The sequence below is a fragment of the Octopus sinensis genome, linkage group LG5 (genome assembly GCF_006345805.1).
Source record: "Octopus sinensis linkage group LG5, ASM634580v1, whole genome shotgun sequence".
Lineage (NCBI taxonomy): Eukaryota > Metazoa > Mollusca > Cephalopoda > Octopoda > Octopodidae > Octopus > Octopus sinensis.
The window spans coordinates 87,901,818-87,915,388 of record NC_043001.1 but is presented as its reverse complement, the minus strand read 5'-3'; the positions used below and the strand labels follow the sequence as shown (position 1 = coordinate 87,915,388).

The window sequence follows — 13,571 nt, the reverse complement described above, 5'->3', positions numbered from 1 at the left end:
TACTTACCTCTCTTTAGGCTGGCTATTGACTCATCATAGTAACCAAGCTCAACAAGAGCCTGTCCCAAGAAGAAGTGACCCTTAACAAGTGATCTGTCCATATCGAGAGCATGTCGACAATCTTGGATAGCCTGTTCCCACTGCTTTAACTTCAAATGGCACAGTGCTCGATTGGTGAAGAATGTTGGTGTGTTAGGGCTTTTGATCTGAAAATGAAGAAACAAACAGCAGCAATCAGTATCAGATGATCAACTCATGCTAGAAATACTAATGATGATGACACGAGTACACTCACACACACACATACACACACACCTTTATCTGGCAGAACTGTTAGCATGCCGGGCGAAATGTGTAGACGTATTTCGTTTGCCGTTACACTCCGAGTTCAAATTCCGCCAAGGTCAACTTTGCCTTTCATCCTTTCGGGGTCAATAAATTAAGTACCAGTTATGCACCGGGGTCGATGTAATCGACTTAATTCATTTGTCTGTACTTGTTTGTCCCCTCTATGTTTAGCCCCTTGTGGGTAAATAAAGAAACACACATCTTATCTTTTTACTTTTTACCTGTTTCAGTGAGAGGACTAAGGCCACGCTGGGGCAAAGCCTTGAACAAATTGGATCCAGTATTTATATTTTTAAAGTGTGGCACTTATTTTATGTGTCCCTTTCACCAAACTAAGTTATAGCAATGTAAACAAACTAGCACTGTTTGTCAAGTAGAGGAAGGGGACAGATACAAAGGCACATCTATGTGAAGTGATGTGATGTTATCTCCATTCATTCAAAGAGCATGAGGTGATGAGAGTTCTCCAGGCAGTACCTTCTGAGCCAAACTTCCCAGGTGACACCCATCTCAGTCAAGTCTTCCTGTACAGTTCTTTGTCACATCTTCACCAGACTGCCTCTCTTTTATCCTTCCTTCCTTCAACGGACAACTCAACAACTGTCCTTGTCGGTATTTCCAATTGTAAGTGCAATACATGGCCAGGCAGCTTCCTTCATTTGGCTGTGATGGTGTCTTGCAGTTTACTTAGGCCAGTTCATCTCAAGATTTCTAAGGCACTGACAATGAAAAATTATTTACCATATTGCAAATCTTCTCTGCCTCCATGTTTCACTTGCAACCAATGCTGTAGGAATGACAATAGATGCATACAGAAGAAATTTGGCTGTGTGGTAAGTAGCTTGCTTACCAACCACATGGTTCCAGGTTCAGTCCCACTGCATGGCATCTTGGGCAAGTGTCTTCTACTATAGCCTCAGGCTGACCAAAGCTTTGTGAATGGATTTGGTAGATGGAAACTGAAAGAAGCCCATTGTATGTGTGTGTGTGTGTGTGTATGTCCCTCCAACATCACTTGACAACCAATGTTGGTGCATTTACATCTCTGTAACTTAGCAGTTTGGCAAAAGAGACCAATAGAATAAGTACTAGGCTTACAAGTAAAAAAATAAAAGAATACTGATCTCAATTCTTGGAAAACTGCCATTACTTTACCAAATCTAGTCTTTTCCATTTCTGCCTGTGTTACTGCCTAAGTATGTAAAAGAATCAACAAATTCAATATTTTGTTCGCTAAGGTCGATGGGTTTGGGTTGATTTTCGCCTATGTATAAAAGCTTTTGACGCAGAGACCAAGTCGGGAGTTGATGCCACAAAGACCTGTTGTCATCTCTTGCATGATTTCAGTGGTATCACTGAGCAGACCAATATCATCTACAAAGTCAAGATCCATCAGCCAACTCTGTCTCTAGCTGGTCCCAAAGATTGAGTTATTCAGGGACTGTACCATAATAAAAACAGTGACAGTATACACCCCTGACACACTCCCTCAGCAATGTCGAACATAGCAATATTTTGGTTTTTATTCCTGACACTGCAACTAAAGCAAATGCAAAATATTGATAAACATCTCAGTTAAGACTGAGACTATGTGGATAGATACCTCATTTATTGTATTGGGTTTTATCCTAATATATAGTACCTTGGAGAAGTGTTTTCTACCATTGATATGGACTAGCCAATGCGTTTTCAGTAAAATAGATAGATGAAAATTGAATGGAACCTCATATAATAGATATATGTACAACAAAGCCTTGTGAGTGGATTTGGTAGATGGAAACTGAAAGAAGCCCATTGTGTGTGTGTGTGTGTGTTGAAAAAAAATCAGGCCTAAGAGGCATCAGATGTAATTTACAAGAGAAAAGACTGTACTGGTATGGTCATGTGATGTGATTTGCTGCACTCAAGGAGAACCATCCATTATCATCATCTTTCAATGTCCGTTTTCCATGCTGGCATGGGTTGGATGGTTTTACAGGAGCTGGCATGCCAGAGGACTGCACCAAACTCCATTATGTTTTGACATGGGTTTTTGTGGCTGGATGCCAACCACTTTACAAATTGGATTGGGTATTTTTTACATGGCACCAGAAAGGTCTATTTTAGCATGTTTTTTATAACTGGATGCCCTTCCAAATCCCAGCCACTTTATGTTGCACCAGTTCACTCAGCTGTAGAAATGAGTTGCGACATCACTGATGCCAAGCAGTATCGGTCTTTGCCTTTCCCTTGGATAACATCAGTGGCATAGAGAGGGGAGGTTGGTATGCATGGGCGACTGCTGGTCTTCCATGAAAACAACCCTAGGTTGTGTTTTTGCTGGTAAGGCGACTTTCCACCCAGACTTGTACCCCTAAGGGGAACCTCTTAGATGCACCAATGGACATTTGTGGCCAATAGAGTCGTTCATATATATATGTATATGTCAGGAGGTATGAGATGAACATTCACCTCATACCACTTAACTTTCTTTATATTTTATATACCCCTCAAGAAATAATCACTACTAATTAGATTTACTGGATTTCAACAACATAGGACTATGCATAACACCCTTCTTTATTGGTTTACTATGCAGTTTATAGCTTGGTCCACTGAAGGAGTTTTGTTGTGAGTACCACTAGATTAGTTAAATCCATAAATTGTGTATTAAATATTACATATATATATAGGTAGTCATGACTGTGTTGTACGAAGCTTGCTTCCATACTACCTGATTCCAGGTTCAGATTCACTGAGTGGCATCTTGGGCAAGTGTCTGTTGCTATAGCCTCAGGCCGACCAAAGCCTTGCAAGTGAATTTGGTAGACAGAAATTGAAAGAAGCCTGTTATATACATACATATCTGTGTGTGTGTGTGTCTTTGTCAGTGTTTGTCTCCCATCACTGCTTGGCAACAAGTGTTGGCATGTTTACATCCCCGTAACTTAGCGGTTCAGTAAAAGAGACCAATAGAATAAGTACTAGGCTTAAAAAATACATCCTGGGGTTTATTGTTCGACTAAAACCCTTCATGGTGGTGGTGCTCCAGCATGGCCACAGTCAAATGTGTAACAAGTAAAAGAATAAAAGAATATGTTATTTAACTGTAGTGCTACATAAGTGACTTATGTCAAATGTACCCAATAAGTGTTATATATATATATATATATATATATATATATATATAGGGCAAGTGTCTTCTACTATAGCCTCGGGCTGACCAAAGCCTTGTGAGTGGATTTGGTAGATGGAAACTGAAAGAAGCTTGTCATGTATATATATTATATATATATGTACATATATTTATATGTGTGTGTCTTTCCGTCTGTGTTTGTTCCCCCTGCCATTGCTTGACAACCAACATTGGTGTATTTATGTCCCCAAAACTTAGCGGTTCAGCAAAAGAGACCGATAGAATAAGTACTACGCTTACAAAGAATAAGTCCTGGGGTCACTTTGTTCGACTAAAGGTAGTGCTCCAGCATGGCTGCAGTCATATGAAACATGTAAAAGAATATATATATATATATATATATATATATATATATATATATATATATATATAAACCACCTTAGAGAAGAAACGAAACGAAACCAAACGAATCGAATCGACGCGAAGGCGCTCAGTCATACAATAGTGTAATAAATAAAATATATGCATGGGCTCTCTCGTCAAAGATGATGTATGAGCATTCAGATTTTCTCTGAATGACCTGCACAAATGATTCGTCTATAGTGATCAAATGTATGTGCTGTACATCAACACACTCCCTCCATCAAATCAACATTGCCTGAATTGGTGCACAGTGTGCCACACATCAGGTGTCAAAGTAATTGCAGAACAACATGAGATGAAGTGTTTTGTACTATGCAGTTTATAGATGAAGTGTTTTGTACTATGCAGTTTATAGATGAAGTGTTTTGTACTATGCAGTTTATAGATGAAGTGTTTTGTACTATGCAGTTTATAGATGAAGTGTTTTGTACAACAGAGTGTTAGGTAACCCTACACTCATCAGAGGTAGATAATATGGACTGAAATATGGCGACTGCCTTTTAATCACTATATTTCTGGCCTCATAAACTTGAGGGGCAGCCCTCTTGTATGTTTGTGAAATGCCGTTGCTAAGAAGCTGTGCGTATTTGTCATTGCTTACTCTATATAATTTTTTAGTCTTATCAGAGAATACAGTGGTCTCATAAGATCTAAGTCTATGGGTGTCTACTCTAAGTCTGTATATATACATATATTGTTTTGCCAACCTATATAACAATATTTTGCCATATTATATACATATTTATATTTCCTTTGTAGGTTTCCTATTTTTCAGCGCCACTTCACCTCGTGTTATTTTTTCCTCTTATTTACTACTAGCAGAGATATTCGGCATTGCCCATGTTACATGCAATTGAAGAATTAGACTTTTCTGTTATATTTTCTCTAATGAACTAGAATACCTATGATTCAAATTTCATCAAAATTGCAGATGAGGGTTATTTCCCTCTTTACATACCCTAAAAAAAATTCTAATCATGACACATGTATCCCATACTAATGATCTTTATGTGCAGATTCCAAAATTCCAGTCTTATGGAACCTATTAAAAGGATTTTGCTCCTGAAAAATGGAGGTCATGGAGCTCTCAAATGTGGAAGTTAAGGCCCCTATAGGGGTGGGTGTCTTAATGTCAACCAGAGAAGTTGAATTGTTGAGAATGAATTTCTTTGAAATAGGAAATATATGTATGTTCACTGGGTTTGTAAAAGAGAGCAAAACTACAGGAAACCAAAAAATGAATGATCACAATAAGCAATCAGCTACCCTACCCTAGCTGTTACTACTCCCCAATGTAAGATTCCTCACCAAACAAGTGACATGCACAGCTGTAAGATGCATTACGGATCTATAGCAATTGGAAGGGCATGACCCAACTGAAATAAACATTAACAACTGTGTGATGTGAGGGCTAAAGGGAAATGAAAGTGTCGTCTCTGGAGTTTGCAAATGACCACTATACTGAATGGTAACTGGACAGAAATTTACAATCTATAAATGTCTTTCAATAACCAGTCACTCATCTGGGAAGGCCTTGAAATCAATGTTACCATCTGGGGACTATGTGTGACCCAGTGATAATAAAAAGACTGAAAGGAGGCCTGCAACCAAATAACTTTACTCAACACTTTGCAACTGAATCAGTGGAGGCAAAGATACCTTCTCATTTACTTGACAGTTTACGTACCACATTGCAGAAATCACAATCTAAGTATATCTCAAAGCAAACTCTTACACTGTTGTACCATTGAATTACAAATAATGCTCATCTTTTATGCTCAGGTGACCCTACAGCTTCCAAGAGTACAACTGTATTCATCTTTGCTTAGATAAAATGACTAAATTGTGGATGTTAAGTCCCCATGGAGGGGTCTTTCTAACTTCTAAGAAGATGAAATTTTATAAATATTACTTCATTTGTATCTAATATCTATGGTTAAAATTTCGTCAACAGCAAAAATTTTCATGGGGGTTATGGCCCTTATGCATAGAATATAATTTCCAAATTTCATAAAGATACATTCAGTACTTTTGACGTAGTTTTGGATTATTAAAAAATGACTAAAAATTTGGGAGTTAAGGTCCCCATTAGGGTGTCTTAGAATCCTCATGAGAAGTGGAAGCTTTGAGAATACTTCTTGATGTGTGTCAATTACTTGTAGTTGAAATTTCATCAACATCGAAAATTTATAAATTTTCATGGGGATTTTGCCCCCTTTAAGCCATCTCAAATTCAAACCAAACATACTGCATTATACCTGCCTTTATGCATTGAATCTAAGTTCCAAATATCATAAGGATCCATTCAGTAATTTTGGTCCATGAAATTGTATGAAACACACAGCATTACCCTTCTCTCTAGGCTTGGATTTTGTGTTCCAAATTTCATTAGGATTGGTGCAGCAGTTTTTGAATGTATAACACATGAACACATATAAAGACATTGACTTTTATATAATAGATTTGAATATGCACACTGGTACAAAGTAGTGCCAGTACCCAAATTTGAACTACTGATCTCTCAGCCATTCAGTATGCAGTGATTCATTTAGCCATCCATGTTCTTGGTACCAGCTGTATAAATTAAACCATATGTATGTATATATGTAAGTGTGTGTATGTATGTATGTACATATGTCATTATTCAGTTTTATTTTAAGATTTCTTGTCAATAGGGAGAGAACTGGTTTCTAACTAAATCCAAGGCTCCTTCATTAGAATTTCAACAACATCAACAGGGTATTTTTGTATCTATGTATAAGTGCAGATTTCTGTTTTGCTTTATGTATGTCTTCTAATGCATATACTTACATATCTAGACAGGCTGATGTATACTTAAATGTATTAATGTATGTATGTACGTGCATATGTATGTAATCCATAACTGTAACTCTAAGCAGCCAGACATAGCTTGTTTTGAACTTGTTGGTCCATGGATGGGTGGGTTGGTGTTTAGGTAGATGGAAGGAAAGAAGAGTGGGGGGGGGGGCATGTGCTTATGTTTCTCTACATTTGTGCTTTATGAAAGCCTCTCACTATGCGCAGTGTTGTAGCTATCACTTTTATCAACAAATAATCCACTTGCTTCACAGCTTAAAAAACAGGCGAAATAAGAGATCCCTTATTTGAAAAACAGGTTAGGATTAGAACAGGAAGGGCATCCAGCTGTAAAAAAACTATGCCTCAAATAATATATGCACCTAAGTCATGCTAGCATGGAAAAATAGAAGTAAAACAAACAAATTTATAAAATATACGTTCTTTTAAGTATACATGTTTATGTGGCTGAGTAAACACTGCATATATAATTACTTCTAAGACACAAGACCAATTTCTACAATAATGGTCAATATAGATTGAATCAAATACAGAATCATCATCATAGCTGATATTTATTCTATCAAACCACAGTGGCAGGAAAAGAGACAAGAAGACATAACATGGTTAGTGTGTCAATGAGCAGTCTTGATTATCAGGTAGACAGCATCAGAAATTGCAGCGTGTTGGACAATGATTTTACAACTGTTAAGTTTTCTGAGCTCATTTCCCTACGGATCATATGATCCTTAGAAAAGTGTCTATGTGTGTGTGTAAGCAAACACATAAATGCAGGGATGTATACCTATTTCTTTACTACCCACAAGGGGTTAAACACAGAGAGGACAAACAAGGACAGACAAACGGATTAAGCCGATTATATTGACCCCAGTGCACAACTGGTACTTATTTAATCGACCCCAAAAGGATGAAAGGCAAAGTTGACCTTGACGGAATTTGAACTCAGATCGTAACGGCAGACGAAATACTGCTAAGCATTTCACCCAACGTGCTAACGATTCTGCCAGCTCGCTGCAAGGATGTATACCAGCAGGTGTGTGTGTGCATGTGCGAGTGAGTGTGTGAGTGGTGGACTATTTTATCTGTGTGAACTGAAGCAGCACACCCCTAATAATGCACTTCTACTAAGCACACTAAATCACATTATCTAATTAATTATTGTTTCACTAATTAAAAGGAAGAAAAGAGAAGAAAAGATGCAGAACCAACAAACACAAAAATCAGAACTAGAAGCAGTGTGTGTTGACCTATAGACAGCTGCATCAATCATTCTTGGGGAGTGCCCCATACTGCACACACATCCAGAAAATGTCAGCTGAGTACAGTGGCAGAGTGTAAATCTTACAAGAATAATTAATAAATTCCTGAAGAAAATGTCAGGACAGCAGCATTTTTAATGAGTAATTCATCCTTGAACTGTTTTTCCGAAGGCAAATCTCAGAATATTTATTATCTTTCTGTCGGACACAGAAAAGGATTAGTGACCCAACCAATCAAATGCAGTAATACTAAGAAGGTTAGAAATAAAATATCCAGCACATTTCAGGATCAATAGTGTGAAAACTAGTAATTACTAACAGCCTAAATATGTCTACATGTGGTCAAAAATATAGTGACCAACAGGGTGTGGTCAAGCACATGACTGATAAAAAGAAGACAACATATGTAACATACACACAGCATGGTTGTATGGTAAGAAGATTACCTCCCAACCACATGATTCCAGGTTTAGTCCCAATATGGGGCACCTTGTGCAAGTATTTTCTACTATAGCCCCAGGCTGACCAAAGCCTTGTGAGTGGATTTGGCAGGCAAAAACTGAAAGAAGCCCATTGTGTGTATATACATCACACACACACACACACAAACACAAATATATATGTATACGACAGGCTTCTTTAAGTTTCTGTCAACCAAATCCACCAAAGCCTTGTTAGGCTTTGGTTGATCCGAGGCTACAGTAGAAGACATGCCCAAGGTACCACACAGTGGGATTGAACCCAGAACTTATCTTTTCCCTTTATAAACTATCTTTCCTCCAGGAACACAACGCAAAACAGTTGCATCAATCTGCAAGATCAGCTGGCATTATCTTTTATTTGCTTCAGTCACGGGACTACAGCCATGATGGTGCACCATCATGAAGTGTTTAATCATACTAATCACTCCCAGAGATTATTTTTAAGACTGGTATTTATTCTATTAAGCTCTTTTACTGAACTGCTAAGTTATGGGGATGTAAACAAACCAACACTGATTTTCACATGAAGGGGTGGGGGACAAACACAAACACATATATACAATGGTTTTCTACACAATCTCCAATTACCAAATTCACTCACAAAGAATTGGTCAGTCTGGAGCCATAGTAGAAGACACTTGCCCAAGGTTCCACACAATGAGAGTGAACCTAAAACCATGTAGTTGCAAAGCAAGCTTCTTAACCACACAGCCATACCTACTTCATGAGCCATGTCTGTGCCGATACAAAATCTTTCGAGAAAAAAAAAAGAGTGGGGTCCATCTATTTGACTGGCAAACATTCATTCAACAACACACTTTTAACTGCTGAGTGAAACTATGTCCTGTTTGCCCTCAATTTAGTCTACTACATTTGACTCTACTCTGTTTAATTTGTTTGATGTTGTAACACCTTCACTGAAATCCACTTTAAACTAACTTTGTTCTTCTCTTCACTATGACTCATACACCTAACAAACTCTTACCAATCCTTCTGCCTCTCTCCCAGGTACTCTTAACTGCCCACATTTCTCCTTCCAACTACAAACCTGTAGGACTTGAAACCAAAGATTTACCCATACTAACTTGATGTACTTGTATTGTAACCATAAAAATTAAAAGCCATGTCACTAAAATCAATATATGTGAATCAATATATATTATACATACAAATGAGAAAGCTAACAGTCTTTAAATAAAAGAATTACCATCATCATCATCATCATTTAATGTCTCTTTTCCATGCTGGCATGGATTGGATGATTAACTAGTGCTGGCAAGCCAGAGAGCTGCACCAGGTTCCAGTCCAATTTGGACATGGCTTCTACAGCTGGATACCCTTCCTAACATCAACCACTTCACAGAGTGTGCTGCGTGCTTTTAATGTGGCACCACATGAGTGCTCTTACATGACACTGACACAAGTACTTTTTACATGGCACCTGGCACGAGTGCTTTTTACATAGCATCTGGCACCAGCACGAGTGCTTTTTACATGACACCTAGTACTGGCACAAGTGCCTTTTGCACGACACTTGCACGAGTGCTTTTTACATGGCACCAGGCACCGGCATGAGTGTTTTTTATGTGGCACCAAAGGAATAGTCACAAATTTTAAGGTTTTCTCTAAAAATAATTTTATCAATTGCTCAACAACGGAATTTGAAGTTCTTTCTCTACTTGGGTATATGATATTTGGTAATTACACATATTGCAATAAATATAAGCATTTACCCTAAACAGTTGTTTATAACTCAAGACTAATGACAGCGAATGGGGTGAATGATGAGAATATGACTGCAATCCACTACTACATGAATGCAAAAAGTACAATCCAATGAGAGAGCCTCTGCAACACTAATTTCTATGGAAATTAAATAAGGTTAGCATTGAAAACACAATGCAGTACCAGTCACTAGATATGAACTGCCAATCACTACGTTGGTTCACTTCTAACTATATTGATTTAGCCAGTTGTACTATTCTTAACCACAATAGATATCAATAAAATTTCTAAAAGTCAATAAGGGAGCTGTTATATGGTCACTAGAACACATTAGAAACATTATGTCTGAATGAAAGATGGGATTGTCAGAAATAGAATATCTCCGAACATGGGGCATTTTGATAAGAGTTAACTTGGGGTTAATCAATAAGTAATGAATGTAACAAGAATGTTTGTGGCCCGATCTTTTTCAAATTTATCTTAAACATGTATTTATAAAGACTGACTGCATAAAAAGTTGAGGTCTTCATCCATCCTAAATAATTATATATATAAATATATATATATACACACACACACATTAACATATATACACACACACACATATATATATGGATATATAAAACGAAAGATTGAAGACCCAGTTTGTGTCAAAACATGTCAAAAATACTGGTTCACATCTAAATCCTCAAGTTAAACAATGCCAACATGGAAAAGCAATTGTTTAGGAAATGTAGATGCAAAAAAGGAGGTCAAGTGATGGATAGAAAATGAGCCAAAAGTTACCAAGTTACAATTCAAAAATAACCCAGTACACTTGGCCATAAAGAGAAACTGTTGGATAGAACAGCCTTCTGCTGTAGGCAGTAGTAGTACTGTAAATTTGACAAGTGTTTAGTTTGTAGTACTGAATTCAACCTTTTCTCAGCTCTGGAGGTCATGGGAAAGTGAGTTATCCCAATACTCTTCTTCCACTGAGAGACATCTAAACATCTCAGTCCACTTTGCCTTCAAAACCAGGCCCTAGCTCTGGTCACAAGTTGCATGTAATGGTTGGTGTGCAACAGTCCAAGCTACATGAAATTAATCATAAGCTACATTAAACCATCACAAGATGATTATCTTACAAAGGATCCAATGGAGTGAATAAAGGAAGTTAGGACATTCCCTTCTTAAAACTCTACAGACTAAATGAGATCTAATTTAGTTAAGACAGACACTCAATTAGAAAAAAAAAACAATCTGGTCCTAAATATCACAGACAGAAGAGAAATATAATAAGATCACAAAAGTGTAAATATAAATTGGTAAATATAAAATTTTACTTCCTTTAGCTAAACAGAAGCTAATGATTCTAAGGGATGGAGGCAGTGAGCTGGCAGAATTTTTAGCATGCCAGGCAAAATGCTTAATAGTATTTCATCTCTCTTCAAGTTCTGAATTCAAATTTTGCCATGGTCAACTTGCCTTTCATCTTTTCAGGGCCGATAAAATAAGCACCAATTGAACATTGGAGCCAATGTAATCGACTTACCCACTACCCCAAAATTGCTGGCCTTGTACCAAAATTTGAAATCAATATTTCTAAGGGATCAAACCAGTGAAAGGGAATCAACCCAAATGTACTATTTGTACCAAATGGAATCACAGACTGAAAACTGACCCAGAAAGGATTGAAATAACATGGAGATGAAATTGGAGTTTTGTGTGGCAAGTAGGAATGGGAGGTTTTGATATTCATATCTTTCCACAAAATCATTAACCCTATAACTGCAAAATTAAATTTCATAGTTATTCCAATAAAGACGTTGAATGTCAAATAGAAAAAAAAAACAGAATTGGTATTTTATGCAAGTCACATTGCCTCAATAAACTTGAGAAAACAAATCTCAACAGAAAAATAGTTTCAAACATTACATTCCTCAACAAAAGATGGATTGGTATATAAAACTGCTTTCTGCAGTTAAGGGTAATGAAATTTTGAATGGATATATCTGCTTTCTACAGTAAAAAAATTAAAGATATAAAGATATTCCAAAAGAGAATTGAAACTAGTTTGCTGAATGAGTTTGTCAACTGAAGACTTTAATCTACGATGCTTGCTAAGTGACAATGAGGATAATAATAATGCTGATGAGGATGTTATTGTTTAGCTGCAGGTCAGTTCAGGCTCAGCAAACTTACGATCAAAACAATTTCAGCCATGACCAGCCTGTAATTTTTTTTTTCTTTAAGGCATATTATTTATTATTACTTTATCTAAGGTGTCCTCTTTTGTAAGACAATATGGTATGATTTGAGGGAAACCTGGTGTTTATTTCTAGCAGATTGCATGACCACACAAACTCACTAATAAATCCACTAATGATGGTGGTAATAGTGGTAGTGATGGTAGTGGCAGTGAAGATAGTGAGGATGATAAAGTCAGGTTTCTTACACAATCACAATATCAAATTACAGAAAAGAAAAAAGCAGTGAGAGGTTGCAGGGAATAGGTGATGTTCATGCTTTTATTTAAGAACATCACCACAAAGCTTCTATCTGAAATTTGAAACCATGTTGTTGATTCAGCAGATACAGCCAAAGAGGAAAATTACAGATTATGTTTGTTGTTGATTTTAATCTTAGGTCAGCTCTGATTTAAAAGCCCTGCAATCAAAGCTATTCCAGCTACAATAATGTCACCTCTTATTCAGAGTATCTAGGACCACATTGTGTAAAGTATCCTCCCTTTAAGACAGTAGCAGGTGTTTAGAAGGAGATTTAGCAACTGTTCCTAGCAGGCTAAGAAACTATATAGTGACATCTACATAGACTCATTCTTATGATTTTCGTAAACAGCCACAAAATACCACAATAAGTTCTACAATAACAGATCGTCCACCAAGATGTAAAGAGGTACTACTGTGGGTAGAGAAATATCCAAAGCCTCAAGTAGATAAAAGTTTGCAGAGGGTACAATCCATCTAATTGTAAATAAATAAGATTTTTGACCCTTTTGATACCAAACCATCAATGACTAACCATGGTTCCATGATACAAATTCTGTTTTAAAGTGATACAAATTTAAATTTTCATTTCAAATACCATTTTAATTTCATTAAAATTTCATGTTAAATTACATTCCATACACTAACTTAATAATAAAGTTATTTTACTCATTATTTTGAAAGATAATAGAAACAAAGGCAGTGTAATTCAACAGAAATATGGTAACAAAACAGTTGAAATGGAAAAGATACATTGGATAATGTGTTCCTGAAATCAGATATAAAAGATGAATACATCCCTGAATAAATAAAAGGTGAGATGGTCACAGCCAGAACATATTTGATCAGAGGAACTCAGAACTGGTCCACATTTTAACAACACGTGCAAACG

The 13,571-nt window shown here is 36.8% G+C and overlaps 1 protein-coding gene across 1 annotated transcript in view; it reads right to left on the bottom strand.

Moving 5' to 3' along the window:
- LOC115212065 (E3 ubiquitin-protein ligase CHIP-like) overlaps positions 1 to 13,571 on the bottom strand; it is a 99,063-nt gene that overhangs the window by 72,016 nt on the left and 13,476 nt on the right. Inside the window, exon 2 of the mRNA XM_029780872.2 lies at positions 8 to 206. Within this exon, the coding sequence (XP_029636732.1) occupies positions 8 to 206 (199 nt within the window). The remainder of the gene's footprint in view (positions 1 to 7; positions 207 to 13,571) is intronic.